Raw genomic sequence first — 21,105 nt, 5'->3', positions numbered from 1 at the left:
ATAGCAGCCTGGTTTTTCTCTCCCCACACATCTCTGAATTTTAAAGCACCTGTGGGTTTCAAGTTCAGGCTGGAGACCAGAGTTTCTCCACTGGACCACCAGTGGTACTTGAGGTGGTGTCCAGGAGTACCCAAAGGACCCCCAGACCCTCGGTGACCAGATGTCAGAACCACCGAGGAGGACAAGGCATTCCAAAATATAGGACATCCAAGAAGAATGCAGGACGTGACAAAATAAAAGCTAAAAACACTTGCATGCTGATTTCCTGTCGTTAATTTAAACATTATATTACTTATTATAAAATTTAAACTAAATTACATATAATTTATTAATTACAAAATGGCTGTGAGCCGCCTTCAGGACCCATTCACTAAGAAAAGGAGGACACTTAAGTTCTTTTCCTGGCTACAAGGCTAAAAAAGAGGACATGTCCTGGAAAAAGAGGACACCTGGCCACTCTGCCACCTGGCAGCGAGATCAGCTATGCAATGTGACAAGCAGTGATCGGAAGCTCAGCTTGGCGGGCAGAGCTCCAGCGTGCGCTTTTCTTCTGCTCAGAAAAGCCTTCCTGTCTGCCCTGAGCCTCTTACTGGTGTTTGTCATGTGTCTGGCCCCCCAATCTGGAAGTAACTGGCAATGACATCATCTCCAGTTACTTCTGGTGGTACTTCTAATAGGTGGACCACACAACATGGTTCAGTGGGGGACAAACATTGAGAAATGTTGGACTAGACCAGGGGTGTCCAAACATTTTGGGAGGAGGGCCACATCATCTCTCTGACACTGTATCAGGGGGGAAAAAAGAATTAATTTACATTTCAAATTTGAAAAAATGTACATAAATGAATATATTAGAGATGGAACTTATATGAATGAATGAAGGTCTTGCAGTAGCTCAAGACCTATAAAAGGCCTTGCACAAAGCAAGGCCAGCCTTTCCTTTGCTGCCACTGCTGCATCACAGTGAAACACCAAGTAGTGGAGGGAGCCCTCATCCCACAGCTCAGGTGAAAGGTCGAACAGTTGTCCTCAAACTGAGAACAGTTGTGTCAGGCCAGCACAGGCTCCAGCAAGCCTCTGGAGGGTCAGAGGTTCATTGGAGACTGGGTGCTCCCCGCAGGCCCCAGGCAGGGGTTTGGGCACCCCTGGACTAGACCAGCAACACAAACCTAAGCAGATCTACTCAGAAGTAAGTCTCACTGAACTCAATGGGACTTACTTCTTAGCCTCCTCTGGAAACAATCCACAGCAAGTGCTTTGCTTTCTTATTTTCACTTGCCAGTTGATTATTATTAGGAGCAAATGTCCAGTCTTTTAAATAACATGCAGAATGTTTTTCTTCCCAGTTGGTGGTCATGATTGCAGCATACAGAGCTAATACTTTGGAAAGTCAAAAGAGGGCACTAAAGGCAGGCTATTGTTCACTTTTCTGAACAATAACCTGCCATCATGACTTGGCTGGAGACTGCTGCTGGAATTTACTCGTACTAAAAAGCAATTTCCTGCCCCTATAATTATATTAATCCAAAAGAATACTATACAAAGTATATACTAATAGCCCAATTCAATGCAAATTCCCCCATGTTGATATAGTGGGGCCAGTGCAGGCTACTCTGCATCCCATGAGGAGATTGAGCAAGCAGGAAGTCTCCCTGGGGGTAAAGGGACATTTGTTCCATTGCCCCAGGGAAAGCCCCTGCCCTTGCAATGGTTCTGCTTGGACTTGCATGAGCCATATGGCTGGCGAACATACACATGCACCTGTGTCTGTGGATTAGGCCCAGAAGGGAGGGGATAGGATATGGCGCAGGATGGCACCGCCAATCCCACCCCTTCTCAAGCCTGATCCACCCACATCGTGGATGGATCTTTTAGCTCACTCTCAACTTAGCTTTTGTGACTCCTTTTAGCTCACTCTCAACTCCCCCCTCCTCTCAGGGATGGACAGAGTGGATAGGGAGATGCTCTTTACCCTCTCACATAACACCAGAACCACGGGACATCCACTAAAATTGAGTATTGGGAGAGTTAGAACAGACAAGAGAAAATATACCTTTACTCAGCGTGTGGTTGGTCTGTGGAACTCCTTGCCACAGGATGTGATGACGGCGTCTAGCCTGGACACCTTTAAAAGGGGATTGGACAAGTTTCTGGAGGAAAAATCCATTACGGGGTACAAGCCATGATGTGCATGTACAACCTCCTGATTTTAGAAATGGGTTATGTCAGAATGCCAGATGCAGGGGAGGGCACCAGGATGAGGTCTCTTGTTATCTGGTGTGCTCCCTGGGGCATTTGGTGGGCCACTGTGAGATACAGGGCTAGATGTGACTAGATGGGCCTATGGCCTGATCCAGTGGGGCTCTTCTTATGTTCTCTCCCACTCAAGTGCAGCACAAAATTTACCGTGTCTGCTCATGCTGCCCTTCTGCCGGTGCATATGGACCAGCACAGGCCTCCCCACTGGCACCGGCAATTGCTATGACATCACAAAGTACTTTATGGCATTTTTGTAATGAGCACAGGAGCAGCATGCACTGCGCTGGCATGCACACTGCTCAAGATTGTGCCATAGTTAGTTGTGTAAGTTTGGGTTATATTTGGGTATTCAGAAGTATGCTTTTGGGTTGGTATAATATTCAGAGTTTGATTATGGGAGCTGCGTGCCATTCAGAAAGTTCAATGTAAACAGTGAACATTTCCTAAAGTTGAAACTTGGAGAGAACATTGATTGTACTACTCTTCTTTTTGACAAAACCTGTGTATAGGCCCTGAACAAAAATATTTGCCTTCCATTGCAGCTGTGACTTCCTTTGCAGAAGCTTATAAAAGTGACATCTGACTTTCTCATTGGTAAAACAAGTGGTAAAAATTATACAGTCCTTTCATTTGATTAGTATATATTTCCATAAGTTGTATATGCAGGCAATTTGTAAAGTAAAAACCTTTCATGAAAGCTATATAGTGTTTTATAGCTTTGAACTTTGTACAGTAATTTTGGAATAGCAAATGGTAATTAAAAGCAGCCGTGAAAATGAGTAATTCCTTTTATGATAATTTTTTTAATAGCAGTGTAAAAAGCTCTTCGGTCTTACTGAAGATGTAAATACCATTTCTTTCTCCATGAAATTTCCTGTAAAGTCTGTGAAGCTGATCCAGCTCACGTTGCATGAGTCCTAAATGGGATTGCACATCTGTTTAAAAGTTTCAGGCTGCCTCTTGGATGGGGCCAAAGGAGCATCAAAATATGCACAATCCCTTGGTTGATCTGGTCATGTGTTTAGAAATAATTTCTGTAGTTGTTTTTTGCCCTATCCCCTATTCTAGCCATTTTTAACCATTGTGCTGTGGTTGGTCTGCAGGTGTGCTGCGAGAGTCTAGGGGAGGGTCATTTCTTAGTAGTCCCACTGGCAGACAAGCCTCTCCTGTCAATGGGTATGCCTTGTCAATTATATAAAAACCTGATGGTTTGCCTTGACAATTTTCATGCCTTGTCAATGAGCCGTGAGATGAAAAAGGTTGAAAACCAGTGTGTGAGGGTGTGTTGGTTCACTATTGGTTCACTATTGATCAAAATATCAACATATGAGATTAAGGACCATCCATATTTCATTTTGTTTGTTAAAAAAAATGTCCCTAACACTGTTGGATTTTTATAAAAGTGCAGGTACACTTTCAGGGCCACATGCTGCTTAAGGTGCATGAACTGTAGGATGGCTTAATATATTCTTAGAAGAAGACAAGTGCAGGGGCAGTGCTTCTAGAAGCTGTTCCAGGGTGTGTTCATCTCCTCTTGTGGTGTAAGAACGCTATAGTAAGCAGCTGGACGTTCCAATTAGGAATTTTAGCTCCTGCTGCTTTTTATATGAACAAAATATGTCGCTCCATGCTGTAGTAGTTGAAAATGCCAACTATTTCATATGGTGTTATGTAATAAAGAAATTGAAAATAAAACAGCAAGTGTTATCACGTTGTGTTGTGTATCTGCAAAAATGCACAGATGACCAGTGCAATGGGGAAGTAATTTGCGACTGGATTGGGGCATGCTACTGTGTTGCGTTAAGCGACTTGGCAGTGTTCGACAGGATATTAAGGGCACAATCCTAACCCCTTATGTCAGTGCTTTCCAGCACTGACATAAGGGCAATGCAGCTCTGAAGTAAGGGAACAAACTTTGAGGAGGCCGCCATGAGTGACACTCAACTGCAGGATGCAGCACATGCCCCGTTGGTACAGCTATGCCAGTGCTGGAAAGCACTAACATAAGGGGTTAGGATTGCACCCTAAGACTCCTATGACCCTAAAGGACCAATTCACAGAGGAGATATTCATGGTATAGTTGTAGGATTTATTGTTCGGTTCTTATTCCCATCTAAGCAGCCTCCAGTGAGGATGCATAACTGCCTCACCTCCACAGTTAGGTGTGAAGGGAGAATTCAGTCTCTCGATGCACAAATGCAGCAGAATTACCCATCCTTTCATGAGGTTGTATGTTGTATTTCTGAAAGAGTCACTGCTCTTGAGGCAGGGCTTTTCATTTTCTAAGTATTGCTACCAACCCTAGAGGTGGTGCAACAGCCAGTGCAAGGTCAGCAACCATCTCCTGTGCCTGTCAGCCATCTTCTGAATGCCTCCCAGGTCCAGGGAACTGTCTGTGTGCTTCCTGAGCATTTCCCATAAGAAGCAAGAAGTTGAACTCAGAACAAAGACCTCAGCTGCCACACCTTCCTGATGTTATGTGAATTGGGCAATAAGATGCATGTCTACTTCAATGCCCCAGACTATATTTGTGCTAGCCTGCTGCTAGAGGTGTTGGCTGGAGAATACAGATGGCATGGGGTGGACAGCTTGCCCCACAGTTTCCTACATTGTGTCTCTTTTGAAAGGGTAGGCAGCCGCACCGCTATATTTTGCCCACTAATTACCACCATCCTAGCTTAGTTGAACAAGGCAGGGCCACCATGTGATCATTATGGCATGGTACTACACCATGTTGTGAAGTAACACTGGCTAAAAAACGCTGTATTAGAAGTGCCTTTTTCAGGAAAGACTCATGCCTAAGACAGTGCTTCATGTAGAAATGCAGGCACTGGATTTTTCTGAGGGTAGGGTACTGCTACCTCATGCAGTTTTTGGATACAAAACTCTGAGTTTTGTATAGCTCTGAGTTTTGTAAAAGCTCTGAGTTTAGTATAGAAAAAATATGCCTTTGGGAAGTGTAACCCAGAGCAATGGTTGAGCTTTCCCCCTCTTTTTCTTGCTCCCATGGTACTATCACTGATATAGCAATGTCAGAAGTGGCTCTGCAGTCATGAGACCAGTCAAAGTGCTTGCTTTGGGTGAGAAGCTCAGGAAGGTGGCAAATTGGCACCCACTCCTGGAGACTGAGTGAAAAGAGGTGGGTGGGTCTTGGCACTTCTTTCAGACCTGCTACTTCTAGAATAACATTACAAACATAGTGGTATCACTTGAAGAAGCAGGCTTGACTTAGCAGTTGGATTGTATGAGTCATGATGTAGCACCAATGCTCTGATTGTGGTCTTTCTTCCAGTGCTAACCTTGGCCCAAGATAGGTTGAGCCAGTGTTCCCCTGAAGCTGCACAGCTACAGAGCCACACAGTTTGAAACTGAGCTCCGCACAGCTCAGAGCTTGGCATTCCTGGAAGTCCAGCGATGATGTACAACATGATTGCCATGTATCCAGAGGTGCTGCCACACAACCAGGGAAGGGGTCTGTGCAGCTGCAATATTCTTACAGGGAATATTGGCTGAGTCAGCTGCATCAGTGGCAGATTTTAGCTTACTAATTACAGACAGAAAATTATTAACTACTGGTTAATAGTCAATTAATTACTACTGCACAGTTTATACTGTGACCATTGTGGGAAGCACTGCCTAGAGATTCTGCCTGAGGTACCAAAATATAATAGGCCATTGCTCTCTTGTATTTAGCCTGCCTGTGCAGTGGCTCACAGAACTGAGCTGGTAGCTGGAAATTATTTTGTGATATATGTTTAATCATATGTCAGTATCTCCAGAAGTATGCCTGCATCACTTGTGCTAAATCAAAGTACCTAGAACAAAGTACACAATTGTCTATCAAATGTAAAACAATGTACATATTTATTTCTGGCCTTTTTCATTCTAAACAGTGTATACATGTCAGTGTGTGTGTATATATATAGAGAGAGAGAGAGAGAAAGGGAGAGGAGACAGAAAGTAAGATCAATATATATGCACATACACAGACATGCATACACACAAAAACACATGCACGCATACACACACACACACACACACACACACACACACACACTTTCCAACAGGATACTGAGGCAGAACTCACTGTAAGGTACACTTATAAGGTAAGTGAAATTAATTGTACAGAAAGCGCTATACATTGTTTTATACATCACAGCATGTTGTATGCCTCAGAAGACTGAAGTCTCAGGTCTTGCTTAAACTGATAAATAACAGAAGCTCTTCCATCTTAAGCAGCTTCTTCAGCAGAACAATCAATGCCGGCGTAGGTGAACTTCTCATACAGGGTCGTATTCACATAAGTCTGGAAGTAAAATGGACAGAAGTTGATGTTATTTCTCTTTTGCTCTGATAACCAGCCTGATGTCCTTTTATCAACCACATACCAACAACTATGTAAGTCACTAAACTGAAAGAATTTAGATTGATTACTTTCTCTCTGTTTTTTTCCTTCTTCAAAAAAGAAGCCTCTTCTAAAAAAGAAAATGGTGACATTGCTACTACTGTAGTAGCCCTCCTAGGTCAGGAAGACATGACACCAGGTGAAGACCAATGGTTCAGTCCACCTGTAAAACTTAGTGACAGAAGCATCTCATTTGCGATTCTAAGGGCGCAATCCTAACCCCTTATGTCTGTGCTTTCCAGTACTGACATAAGGTCAATGCAGCTCTGAGGCAAGGAAACAAACATTCCCTTACTTTGAGGAAGCCTCCGTGAGTGACACCCAACTGCAGGATGCAGCACACGTCCCATTGGCACCGCTATGCCAGTGCTGGAAAGCACGAATACAAGGGGTTAGGATTGCGCCCTAAGAGCCACATCACATGCACCACATTTTATGTGAAGCAGCTTCAAGCATGTAATCAAGGCAAAAGAGAAGATTTCATGTGACATTCATGCTATATATGCATGTAATCCAGGCAACTCACATGGAATATCCATTTACTACTGGTGCAGGCCAGGAAGTCCCCTTAGGGAAAAGTTTGTGGGGTAACCATGCCACTAAGGTAACAGACAGGCTGGGGCTTAGTATTGCTCTTTTAAGCCCAAGCTGATAGCCACATTCATCCTTACCTTTCTTTCTTCCAACATTCTGTTCAGTGATACAAGGATCTGGGCAAATGAGGGCCTCTCATAAGGCCTCTCTCTCCAGCACTGTCTCATTAGGTCGTAACTGAAGAAACAGAAAAAAGAAAATAGCAGACATAATAGCATATTTATGAATGCATGATGAGCAGCCTAAAATTTAAAAGCTGAGATGATACAGCAGACTATTGATCTGTGAGATCCTAAGCACGAAAGCCAACCCTTTACCAACGAGAATGAAGCCATCCTGTTTTCTGGAACTCCTTTGCTGGGCATCCCCTCTGACATGCCTGAAGAAGAAACACAAGTGCCAAAAGGTATAGTCCACTCCACTGAGACTGCAGTCCTATTCACACTTACCTGGGTGTAAATCCCAATGAACTCAATGGGACTTACTTCTGAGTAGAAAGGACTGTGCTGTGAGTGAGTTAACTCCATCAAAATGAATGAGAGCAGTGCAAAAACATGATTTGCTTTTGCACAGGTCTCACTGGCTATATTGGTTGCTAGTGGACCTAACCAAAATGATCCAGGTCTTGATTATGTTAACATTTGATTTCAGTAGCGTGCTCTCTGTGGGGTTTCCCTTGAGACTGCAGTTAGTACAGAATGCAGTGGTCCATGTGGTGTCAGGACTAAGCAGTCTGACCAGTTTTTGTTGGTTTCCTGCTGTTGGTCTTTGAGAGGCTTTTAAAACTTTTTATCATTGTTGCCGCTGTATGGTTTCTTTGTACTGTTTCTTGTGAACAGGGGGCCCCTATATCTGTGGATTGGGTCCATGGCAGGGCCTCTGAGAGGAAATTTATCAGGGGGTACAATGTTTCTTTTGGGCCCATTTGAGGGGGGTACAATGTTTTTGGGGTACACAGTTTCTTTTGGGCTCCTTCCCTTTTCCATTGAATCATAATTTCTGCCACTTACAGTATATAAAACCATGTAGACTTATGCAAAATATGAATGCTAGCCTTCATACAATATATGCAAACATTTTATATGATCCCAGCAAATCTCTGGCTCCCCTCTTTTGGTTCCTGGGCCCCCTTTTTGCTCCGAGGCTCAGGCACAATGTTCCTTCTGCACCCCCCTCTCATGGGCACTGGAGGAGGGTGTGGGAGAGCTGGGAGATCCCTTGATCAGGAGCAGAATGGTTTTCCAAAGGTTCATTGCTGTAATTCTGTCCACTTCTTCCTGATTTTCTTTCCTTTCCCTTTCTTCTGGGTTTTAATAAACAAACGTTATTAAAAGTTTTAATACTTTATTAAAAGTATTACTTGCCTAGCTCTGTTCACTGATTATTTAGTGGTTTATTTAGCAGTTCGTACTGCCAGCCAGGCAGAGGCACCTTTTCAAGTGGTGCTCCTCCTCAGTTTCGTAGCTAGAGGGGGTCAAAATGTTAAGTTTCTCTCCACCTGAATGCCTGTGTAAAGTGCCCCTCCCCCTAACCACCAGAGCCATACTGTGCTCTCTGTTGCTCTCACTGCCCCAAATGGCTCTAAAGGCAAGGGGGAAGGGCCACTTTACACAGGTGTTCATGCGCCTGAAAAAGTTAGCGTTTTGACCCCCCTCTAGCTATGCTACTCCTCCTCTTACAGGGGGAGAGCAACTGTCCCTCTTCACCCCAGTATGGCGTCTTTTCCAGTAGCTGTTTGCTGGTGCTTCTTCTGTTTGTTTGTTTGTTTGTTTGTTTGTTTGTTTGTGAGCCCTTTGGGAACAGGGAAGCATTTATTGCTTTATTTCTATGTAAACCACTTTATGAACTTCTCTGTTGAAAAGCAGCACATCATCAGGGGGCAGGAGGTCTGGTCTAGAGGGTAGAGCCTCCGTCTGCCTGAAGATAACATCCACAAGGTCGCCAGTTTGAGGCCACCGGCACCGTGCGACCTTGAAGCAGCTGGCAAGCTGAAGCGGAGCGATTCCATCTGCTCTGAGCGTGGGAGGATGGAGGCCAGAATGTGAAACCAGATCAGAAAGAAACATCTGAATGTTGTGGTTCTTGAAAGAAAGAACCTTCTTTCAAATTGTAAAAATCCCTATTTAATAAGGGATTTAAATAAAGCCTGCCTATGTAAACCACCTTGAATAAAGTCTTGAATAAAGACCAAGAAAGGCGGTATATAAATACCTGTTATTATATTATATTATATTATTATTATCATCATCATATCTCCAGATCATTTGCATGCACTACAGTGCACTGTCTCCTTACTTCAGGTGGATCCCAAAATGCAATGTAAATCTTCCCAATATTGATGAGATTCTGACCCAGATGCCCCCCCCCCCAGCTGCTGGGTGTTTTTCCAGAGCTGTTGCGGCAACCTGGAGGCAACTGGGGTTCCATTGTTACTGGAGCCACATTGTTCCCCAGTGGATTAAGGCACCCACTCCAGGACATGCAGGCGGACCAGAGTCCAGACCCCCCCTCCCTTCTCATGGCCACTGCTGTATATGCCTTGTGTAAGGTTTCTTTGGTTGCCCAGCCTGCCTTCCTGAGACCTCGGAAGGAAGGGAGCTTCAACAGCCAAGTCCTTCTCAGGCTCTCTTTCTTACTTGCTTGCCATTCACAGAGCAGTCCATTGGCCTGTTCTCACTTGCCTTCAGTGTTGCGCTCTCAGGCCTTATCAGTTTCTTTTTTCCTACCTGGGAAGCATTCTCGCTTGTGCACTATCATGCATCCTAGCAGTGGGGATGCAGCACCTGGGTTTGCATCACCTGGTGCAGGAGGCCAGCATGTCACCCCCTTGATGAACCTTCTCCCATGCAGTGGGCAGGGCAATCCCCCAGGTAGTGGGCATGGTAATGTACCATAGCCCTGCCCCTGCTGGTATTTGGCTACAAATTTTGGTAAAACAGAGATATTTTACCAAAATGTGGTTTGTTTCATTGTATTCTGCATGAAATTACATATTGATTGATATATAACATGAGGGTGTTATTCGAAAATACCAAGATTTTAAAAAATTTTCTGAGTAGTGGTGTCCCCCTGCGCATGTCACTTGGTGTGGCGTGCACCCCTGCACCCCCCTAGTGACGCGACTGCATCCCAGTCACCTTGGCAACTCGGCTGGAGCTGTCTTTGACCACACTGGAGCCACCTGTTCCTGCTGTGCACCCTGGCAACTGAGCAGGAAGGCACTGTGGCGGTAGAAACAGACTTGCTGCTGATCTCACACCAGCACCACTTTCATGTAACTATCTGGCTCTTTCTATGCTGGAACCTCAAATTTAGCTCTCTTCCCATACACCTTGGATCACTTCATACGTTGAATATTGCATTGTACTATAATGAGGCAACTTTTAAAAACTCTCCAAAACTAAAACTGGTGTAGATATACAATACCCCAATTGGTGTAGGTATACAATAAAAGAGATGTAGTGCCCTGCTTTTACCCATCTTAGCTCAATTGTGTTGGCTTCTAGTTTGCTTCTACACCCATTAAAAATGCTGCTCAGTACTATCAAAGGAGGAGCAAACTGTTAAGAGATAAAAGTAGATCATGAACATTTCTTTAAATACTTCAAAAACAGAAAGGAAATCAGACAGGCTGGCAGGTAGACCACTGGATAAGAAAAACAGGCTATGTTCTTCTATGTTCTATGGGGAAATGATGAAATAGCAAATAAGCTAAATTGGTTTTTCAACTGCTTCAGCTCCAGATGTTAGAGACCAACATCATAGGGGCGGGGGAGACAGCTATTGCTGTTGTATTTACCTCCTAGTGGGAGGAGAGATTGTGCAGATTTTCTCCAGATCTCTGTGGGTGGTATCAGTGAGAACAAGGAGGCCTACTATTTCAAAGACTGTCTATCTGGTGTTGCCACTGATGAGCCTGCAAGTAACAGGGGGGCAGGGGGGAGGTAGAGACAGCTGGAAAAGACTTTGGAGCCCAGGTCTACTAACCCATGTGGCATCAGTAGTGACTCCAGCATCCCCAGTTGTGGTTGTGACCCCAGCACCCCGTGCGGGCAACAAGTCTGAATAGATAGGAAAATGTCAGATCCCAGGAAATTTCTGGGCCCCCTCCTTTGGCTCCTGGGTTCCCTTTTTGACCCTGGGCCCAGGTACAAATTACTCCCTTTACCCCCCTCTCCTAGGCCCTGGTCAACGGGCCCCCCATGGGTACCCGCCCCGAGGCAAGGAGAGCTCCCATCACCTTCAGTGGGTTTGCTGAGTTCAGCAGGCTTCCCTGGGCCTCCCAATGCCTTATAAGGCATTAAAAATGTTACTTCCGGTTTTTCGGTGAAACCAGAAGTCACGTGTTTTGTGCTGCCAAGCACGGTCTGAGCCTGGCAGAGGCCTTGGATGGACGCCTGCAGTCTCTGCTTTGCACAGAAGCCCCTCCAGGAGGAAGGGGAGCCAGGCTTCCCTCGCCTCTGGAGCATCCAGGCCGTGAGGATGGGCATTCACTCATATTCACAGTTTTGGCTTTCTGTGGGAGGTATCACAACGGAACCCCCTTGGATAAGGGGGCACATCTGAATTGTGTGTTTTTCATTTCAATGTATTCTGGTTGTTTCTGTAAGCTGCACCTTGTATATTGGGGAAGTGGGAGGTGGAATAAAATGTTTAGAATAAATAAATAACTAGATGGCTTGCACAAAAATCTTGTGAGCAGTTCTTCCCCACTCACTCCTAGACAAAGTCGTTCCTTGCTGGCCTCACCTATTTTCCTACCCACACTCATGTTGCTGCTGACACTGATGGGTGGGTGAAGGAAAGTTTCAAGAAAAGCAGACTCCCTCTCCCTCCTCCAGCCCCCAGCTGCATGGTTGGCAACCTTCAGTCTCGAAAGACTATGGTATAAGCCTTCAGCACCCGGAAATTCCCAGATGGTCTCTCATCCAAGTACTAACCAGACCTGACCCTGCTTAGCTTCCGAGATCAGATGAGACCAGGCATGTGCCAGATAACAGTTGAGGAAAAGGAAGTCTGGGATCCTGTGTGCACAATCAGTGCCACACAGTGCAGTTTTTTAAAATAGTAGTTACCTGCTTGCTTACCTCTCCCTATTAGAAGGACGTACCATATTTATAAAATATGACAGAAGTATTGCAAGAAAAATATTCAATAAAAAAATGCAAACTTAAAATTAAATACAAAAATATTCAGTGGAAAAAAAAATTCACTGAAAAAAGATTCAGTGTAGTAAGAAAAATATTACTTACACCTCATCATCACAGTTGAGAGGCTTCTCCAGTCTGTACCCTTGGGGCAATTTCTCATACAGTTCTGCACAAGTCATCCCACAGTATGGTGTGCCACCTAGAACAGAAGTTTATACAATGTCCTAAGAATTCATTCTTTTTGTTCCTGCTTGCATACTACAATAAATGAGAGTGACATTAGGTGTATGAACAGTGCAAAGAAATGAATGTGCATGATTTCTTCTTCTTACTTGTTCATAATACAAAAATTGGGGTCGCCTAATGCAATTGACAGGCAAACAAAAATACTTCACACTACATACTAAGGCTTTTCTTATACTCTTCCATTCTTAACAGAAATGAACATTATATCAATGTATACTTACCTAAGCTAACTATTTCCCATAACAGCATGCCATACGACCACCTGCAAATGGGACAAAAGAATATCACAATGTCTTATCATCAGTTGTGTTTAGAAAGCCTAAGGGAACTCATTCATTCCTTACTCCAACTCCAACTCATTGCTTGGAAGTCCTAAGATTCATATGAGAGAAGGCAATCCTTATAAAAATCTAGTGATGTACATAAACCCCTGAGATTATAAGCATAAACTCAAACGTATCCAGGCACTCAAGCTTTTAGTAAACTATTAATTTTCCCCTGTTAAAATAAAATCAGCTAATATATGATTAAAAAAGAGGGAACATATTATTTTCAATTACACTTTTGTGTGCTAATTTATAGCACAATTTATAAAAATAAAATGTCATCGCCTCTCTGATAAGGCTGTATTGTGGTCTGAATAATTCCTTTAACTTACTGGTACCCAACCTGTGGTCCAGGGACCACAGGTGGTCTGTGAGACTCTGACAAGTGGTCCTTGAGGTCTCAGGAAAATAAATCACCTCTCCTTGCACGGTGAGATGCTGGAAGTGATCTCTCTCCCATGGACCACCAAAGAAGGTGGAGAATGGACTGCCCACAGCCAGAATCTTTGAAGTGTCAGCTGTGGCTGTGGGCAGGTCATTCTCTGTCCTCTCTGATAGTCCATGGGGGAGGGCTTGAGAGATGGACCACCAGAGATGGTGGAGACCAGACTTTCCACAGCCACAAGTGGTCCATGACAATTCCAGTTTTTGCCTCAGTGGTCTGTGGACTTCTAAACATTGGGAACCACTGCTTTAACTGAACTGATTTCAGTGGCAAAGAGCTAAGGATCTGCTTCAGTCAATTGGGCTTTAAGGGGTTTTCTTTGCTTCCAAAGAATATGTGGCTATCTTGCTTTCCAAACTCACATGCGAAAATACAATATTAATAGACGTGAAAAAGAAGTCAGAAAGCAATAAAAATATTTACTCACACATCACTGTTTGTTGTGTACACGCTATAGTTTAGGGACTCAATCGCCATCCATCGCACTGGAAGCCTTCCCTAAAATGGTGAAATTAGAAAAATATTACAGCCTCTTGCAGCAATCTACTCTGTGTATGTTAGCTGTGATGTGTGCACAACATTCCCTAAATCAAAATAGTGAGGGAGCACAAACATGTGTGCATTTCTTTGTGTAGATGGATAGACTCTCTCCACTGAAATGAATGGAGACCTCCCATCCCACCTCACATGCTGAAGAGATCCAAATGATGAGAGCTTGTACATCTTTAAAAAATGACTATTATGAACTCTGCACAAGGACTCTTTTGAAAGTTGATGAAACTCCACTGATGACCAAGGAACTCCTCAGAAGAAATAATCTCTGTCATCTCTTATTCTGTTGCTTGAAACATCTGGTTATCCTAACTCTGAAATCTATACCTTGCTAAACCTTTCATGTTCCCATTTAAGCTGATTCATGCCCTTGATCTTCGGGGCGGGGAGGGGGAGCGAACCATTGGTTCCAACAGAGCTACTTATATGTAGGTGCGCTTGGGATGCAGCCTTTGACCAACTGAAGTTTTAGTAAAGTCCAGATTTAAGTTGTCCTGTTTGAATCTCATTTTCACCAATAATACATTTTAAATGCAATGGATATCTCTGCACAAGAACCATGGTTGAAAAGGTTTTGGTGGAGGAGTCCTTACCATCGTCTTTTTAACATAAACTTCTTGGCCTCTAGACAATCCAAAGTCTGCTATTTTTGCAACATAGTTTTCTCCAACCAAGATGTTTCTTGCTGCCAGATCTCGGTGAATAAACTAAAAAAAACCGAGAAATTATCTTTGTGAGTTCTCAATCTTACGAATTACAAAGATTATATTTTCCAAGATAATAACACGAACAATTTCAGTAATATAATTTTCAAGTTAAGAAGGGAAGAAAACATTTATAAAATTAAGTACAAAAACAAAAACAAAAAAAACACCTCTCCTGTTCTAAGAATCTGGTGCTAGTCTAGTTCCACATATAAAGAACAAGAACTAACATGATATGAGATTGGGATGTTAGATTTTAAGAGTTAAGTCATAAAGTAACTACAAACTGGGTGGCTTTGGGCAGGTTTCAGTTTGTGGTATTTCCAGGTTGCAGCTTGGAGATCCCTTGTGTGATCAAGAGATGAAGCAGAGGTGGCATTTTCTGCTTGATCCCCCTCCCAACCTTACAACTGTCCCTCCTGCCTTCTGGCTGTGCACCACTCCAGGACACCACCTCACTACAACAGGTTAGAGAGGGGAAGAAGGTGGACCAAAGTACAAGCAAAAAAAAAAAAACACAAAACCAAGTAGGAGAAACTGCCACTGCTGCCCCATTTCCTGATACACTAGCAAATTAATGGTATCATAAGAAGCTCTGGATTGTAATCTCAGTTACATTTTAGAAAAAGAAAAAATATGTCTGGAATATAGGCATGCCTCCATATTAATGGAATATAACATAGGCATGGAATATAGGCATGCCTCCATATTCATGGGGATCTGTTCTAGGGACCCCACAGGATACGGAAACTGTGGATATACGGGTGCCTGTATGAGGGGGGAGGTGTGTAGAAGCCCTACACACCTCCCCCCTCACACGCCTGAGGCATACCACTTTGTAGGTGGAGACTACCTTTCCCAGAAAAGCCCCACCTACCAGCAAACCCCTTTTAGTAAGGATGACTTTTTGCCTTGTTAATCCAAAACCCACTTCAATGGGAGATATGACAGAACAGGACAGAGGCAAAGCTTGTGCACACTGCCAGCTTCCCAGCCTCAACCTTCCAAATACCTATTGCATTGGAGACCTAATACAGTATACTTGTTGAGAGCATTACTTAAGAACTTAGAAATTTAAGAATGTTATCCTGCTGCCAGTAACATCAATACAGGCATTAATACCAATTAGTTGTGAGCTCAATAAGGTTTGTCTACAGAAATTTGGGCATAACACTTGCTCAGGGGCGTTGCTATGTATGTTTCTTTCATACATTCAAGGACTGAGCTCTGGCATTCAAAACAAATGAAGTGGTGAAACCAAGCACTAATTAAGCCCTGGGGTTACCTCATAGGTTTCCTGTCGGGTCACAAAATGACTCAAGAAATCAATGTAAAACCTGTTAACGTTTGTACACAGAGAAAGCTGACCTGTTTCTGGCTCAGGTAGTCCATTCCTCTTGCCACATCAGCTGCGAAGTGCAGTAATTGCTGGGAAGATAGTGTGGAGGCAGTGCTGTTGGCAATGGCGAAGGCAGGATCGGTCTCTAGAACCCGGCTCTTCCGCAAGAAGTCTAGCAAATTCCCATGAGGAGCATATTCAATAGCAAGATACAGATAACCTGGCATAAAACAGAAGGAGTGGGGGCTCAATTAGAGGACATATGCAAAAATGTTGGCCTGACAAATTGATGACTTTTGTGGGCAGGACTGTCGGGGGGGGGGGAATTTATGGGCCCCAGAATCTCATCAGCAAACTCCCCCATGCCACTCCCAATTGAAACAACTCAAGATTCATTAGTGCAATTAATTTCAAGACAGAGTACGTATTCCATATGTTCTAAAACTTAAGAATTTAAGCAGATCCTACTGAGACTGCAACCCAGAGTTTCTCCCCATGCTGTAAAAAGGCTGGGGTGCAACATGACACCCACCCCAGGTGTGATATCTGCGGCCCTGTACTCCCTGTCCCTCCTACTAGTGAGTAGTCCATTTCTCTTAGGAAGTGAACTACCAGATTCTGCACTAGCTGATGCTTCTGAGGAGTTTTCAAGCACAGCCCCACATAGAATGCACTGCACATAGTCTAGTCTTGAGCTGATGAAGTCATGAGTGACAAGTGCTAGCTCATCATCAGCTAGAAAGTGCTGTAGTCTTCTCACCAACCCAGGCTTCTGAATTTCAAACTTTGGGATTGATGCCTGAAGATGTGTAGTAAGTACCTCTCATCAAACTGAAAACGGTCTTCTTTTTTCTCATCTAAATGCTTCGTATGCAGTATGCTATCTGTGTCCAATTCTCAACCACTCTTATTTTCCAGTCTCTCTCTCTCTCCCCCATTGTGTGTGTGCACCAAAGAAAATCCTACCTCGATGTTCACATGCCCCCAGCAGGTTGATGATATTAGGATGATGTCCAAGTTTACAGAGCACTTCCAGCTCTCCAGCAAAATCTCTGTGATCATCTTTGGAGGCATATTCTAGAAATAAAGGCATTTTGTTTTATATATTGATCTCAACTGCTGTTAGTTAACCCTAGAATATTTTATCAAGTAATTTAAGATTGTGCCTTATGCACTTTTAAGGTCTAATTATTTGCTTCATGCTAGTGTGCAGTACTTCCATACTGAGCTGGTGCTAGAAAGGTTGTTGCATTCACTGAACACCAATACCCAATCCACACTAATGTGCGTAAGCATCAGTCTCCTGCTGTTCCAGAAATCTTTGCATGAGATGACCACACAGGTTAATTTTTTTTAGCAGTTTACCATGTGAGGGCTCAAGCCACATGACATCCTTGCAGGAAAGAACCCTGATTTGGTACTGCTCTTATGTATCCCTCATGCACATTTTCCCAGTGTTGTTTAGCAAATGGGTCTCATTCCCCTGTCATTTTCCTGCATCATAAAACCAGCCTTGCCAACTGCAGTGCTGTTCTGATTATAGCAATTAGCAATAACCCCTGCTAATTGGGTAAGAGGCACTTTTTCAAGTGGGTGCTCCTTTTTTTAGCAGGGGGAGAGTAACTGGCCCACCTCACCCCAGCACTGTCTGTTCTAGTGGCTGTATTCCTTGGCATCTTTTTAGATTGTGAGCCCTTTTGGGACAGGGAGCCATTTAGTTATTTGATTTTTCTCTGTAAACCGCTTTGTGAACGTTCAGTTGAAAAGCGGTATATAAATACTGTTAATTAATTACTGTTTAAGAAGCACACAGAGGAAAAATGCCAGAGTAACAGCAGTATTATTCTCATGGGATGAAGAAACAAGTAAACAACGGTCCTTGCTTTAATAGCTCCCTGGCAACTTCTCCATGTTTGCAGGATATAGGGAGCTATAAAGGCTATAGCCTGATTCAAATTCTTCCTCACGTATGGCTTTTCTACCTGCAAGGCCCATAATGTGTGTTTGTTCATATTTTGAACTGTGGGAGGAGATGCTACTGGGGAAGTGATCAGGAGAAAAGAAATAGTAGGTTGGGAAGGGGTCAAATATCTCCTTCCACAATCACTTCCCCACTTAAAATCTCATTCAACTACTTTTCTCCCCCCCCCCCTTCTTTTTCTTTTTAAAAGAATGGTGTTCAGGCTCTGTTGGATATATTTGTAGTTAGCCACTTGGCCTCTAAAGCCACATTTAAGAATATCAGACCATTCTGCTAGATCAGGTGTTAATAATTTGGCAAAAGTCTTCTATTTTTCTGCCAGCTGAAGGCTCCCTGCCCCTCTGATCATGCACTCACCCTTCATCCTTTTTATAGCTGCATCCATCCGCAATCCATCCTTCTTGATTCGTGCTTTCAGAACCTGTCCAAAGTTGCCCTCTCCAATCACATCTTGAAATTTGATGTCATTCCATTCCAAGACGGGGTAGATGGTGGGTTCTGGGCTGTTCTTTGCTTTCCGGCTCAGAGTAAGAGTTCCTGAATTAAACTGCACAGCGGGCTCATCTCGCTGGGGAAAAAAAAAATAAACTAATTTGCTCTCTAGAAGATTGCACTGAGGTTATAAGGACACGTCAAAATCATATCTATCTAGACTTTTTGGAACACACGTTGTTTGTGATGAAATGGTTTCCAGGAAAGGAATGAAATCCGTATTTTTCAATGATTTGTTAAAATTGAATTTCTTTGGCTTAAAAAATAGCTGTATGTTTAAATACAGATGATTTATAGCCAATCCTAAGCCTTCCCTCTCCTAAGCCTTCCCTCCCCCGACCCAAACAGGTGCAGCAAAATGATGGCTGCAGCTGTTGAATCCTGTAACCCTACCCAAGGCCTGTCATGCCCCATTCCAAGTAACAGACCTACACCAGCTAAAGAGCTGGCATACTTCTGAGTAGGCCCATAGGAAACCACAGAGCTGCCATAGAGGACACTAAAATTGTTCTCTCCCAGCCAGGCTTGTCCCCTACTGGCATGCAAAATGCAGTGGATGCTGGCATGCCAACATGAGATAGGTTAGGGCAGTGGATCTCAAACTGATGGGTTGCGACCCACCAGTTCGTATAAAGGTCCCTTGTCCCTTTAAGGGGTGGGGGAAAGGGAGAGGCAGGGAAGTGATCCCCAGGATTGCGTCCACATGGGGGAGCAAGGGGCAATGCTTTAGACTTACTTTATGAACGCAGGGCTTCTGGAGTCTGCAGGAAGCGCAGGGAGCCCTGGGCATCCTTCCACAGTGCTCCCTGAGGCTTGGAACATTCAGAAAAAGTGGGCACAAAGCACTTCCGTTTCACAGGAGGTGCTTTGCGCCCACTTTCTCCAAATGTTCCAAGCCTCAGGGAATGCTGCGCAGGGCTCCCTACACCTCCTGCAGCCTGCTGCAGCCTTGCCTTCATAAAGTAAGTCTAAAGCACCCCCTTCGCCCCCCCCAGCCATGTGATCCTGGGGATCATGTCGCTGCCCTAGCCCCTTCTCCACAAAGACTTACTGAGGGAGTAAAACCCCCTCAGATTTTGAGAACCACTGCGTTAGGGTCACTATTGAGAAGCAAATCTGTCATCATCTGTTGCACTTAAAACAGAATGTGACATATGCAACACATTTTGTCAGTGATCCAACTCAGAAATGCAATTACTCAAGAAGAGAAGCCATTTAAGGGGCCTACTCTGGCAGTATTGTATTGCGTTTTCTGCTTTGTTTGCTTGTTTATTGAAACTGATATTGAAATTGCTCGATTTTTCACACACACGCACACACACACACACACACACACACTTTTTATTTTACTTTTTAAAGTATATCCTTCCACATTCCTGTCCCTGTTTATTTGTGCCAGGGAGGCTGCCTTATATTGAGTCAGTGCCAATCACATTGTTTCAGAAATAAACTGTTCTCAAACAATATTCAGAAGGTCTTTTGTTGTCTGGTGTACTCTCTGAGGCATCTGGTAGGCCACTGGGAGATGTCACAGGACGCTGGATTAGATGGGCCTTTGGCCTGATCCTGTAGGGCTCTTCTTATGTTCTTGTCTTGCTTGTTACTGTTGTTTACTGACCTAGCTCCTCTGACTTACCACAACGTTTTGAAAAGCCTGGGCCATTCGACGCTGGAAATTTGCACGCTTCAGCTGCAGCATGATGAAGAAGGCCAGCAGTATGGTTAGGCAGGTCATCCCTGCTGAGCCAAGGATTGCAACCAGCAACATTTTCCCTCCATTTGATTCAAATGGAGCTGTAAGAAGTAGAACAAGATGAAGTGGTCTTCATTTTTCAATTACATAATGTACATGGAATTTCTCACAAAGTTTTCCAACAATTCTTGGGCAAATATTGGAAACCACATTTAGGCCCAAATCCTAACCAACTTTCTAGCATTGTCATAGCTGTGCCAATGGGACGTATGCTGCATCCTGTAGTTGAGTGGCACTCATGGAGGCCTCCTCAAAGTAAGGGAATGTTTGTTTCCTTACCTCAGACCTGCATTGCCCTTATGTCGGTGCTGGAAAGTGGGTTAGGATTGCGCCCTTAGTGCCCAATCCTATCCAACTTTCCAGCACCGGTGCAGCTGCAATGCAGCCTCGAGAAAAGAGAAAAATGTTCCCGTACCTTGAGGAGACCACTGTGACTGGCCTCCCCAGTCATAGGATGCAGCGCATGTCCCATTGGCACGGCTGCACTGGCACGGGAAAATTGGATAGGACTGGGCCTGAAATGTTCTATTTTGAATCTTTTGCCCAAGAATTCTACACTACTTGGTATAATTTCCCAAGATGAGACCTACACTTTAAGCCTAAACTAGTTTTTAACATCACTTTTACTCTGTTTTCCTCAAGGAACTGGGCATTGACATTTTATAAAAGAGCAGAGCAATCTTTCTGAAATCTCTGGACAAAATCTGCCCAAATTCAATCACTGGAATTAGATTTAAATAATGCAAATATATTTAATATGCTTAAGGTGTACAATTTTAGTGTCCTTACTACTGACTTGAAATAAACAACCATATAACTTGTCCTGCACATATTATTTAAATTCCGTTACGAAGAAATT

General features: G+C 43.7%; 1 protein-coding gene across 1 annotated transcript in view; it reads right to left on the bottom strand.

The window, feature by feature from the left end:
* Positions 1-6,104: 6,104 nt before the first annotated feature.
* The window catches only part of TEK (TEK receptor tyrosine kinase), a 64,747-nt gene continuing 49,746 nt past the window's right edge, over positions 6,105-21,105 (bottom strand). Inside the window, exons 14-23 of the mRNA XM_066618558.1 lie at positions 20,130-20,287; positions 18,359-18,569; positions 16,987-17,097; positions 16,050-16,240; positions 14,571-14,684; positions 13,853-13,923; positions 12,876-12,916; positions 12,511-12,607; positions 7,336-7,435; positions 6,105-6,565 (exon numbers count right to left, since the gene is read on the bottom strand). Of these exons, the coding sequence (XP_066474655.1) occupies positions 6,491-6,565; positions 7,336-7,435; positions 12,511-12,607; positions 12,876-12,916; positions 13,853-13,923; positions 14,571-14,684; positions 16,050-16,240; positions 16,987-17,097; positions 18,359-18,569; positions 20,130-20,287 (1,169 nt within the window). The 3' untranslated portion in view covers positions 6,105-6,490. The remainder of the gene's footprint in view (positions 6,566-7,335; positions 7,436-12,510; positions 12,608-12,875; positions 12,917-13,852; positions 13,924-14,570; positions 14,685-16,049; positions 16,241-16,986; positions 17,098-18,358; positions 18,570-20,129; positions 20,288-21,105) is intronic.

The sequence above is a fragment of the Tiliqua scincoides genome, chromosome 2 (genome assembly GCF_035046505.1).
Source record: "Tiliqua scincoides isolate rTilSci1 chromosome 2, rTilSci1.hap2, whole genome shotgun sequence".
NCBI classification, from domain to species: domain Eukaryota; kingdom Metazoa; phylum Chordata; class Lepidosauria; order Squamata; family Scincidae; genus Tiliqua; species Tiliqua scincoides.
The sequence above is the reverse complement of the archived record's forward strand: the minus strand, read 5'-3'. Positions and strand labels throughout refer to the sequence as shown.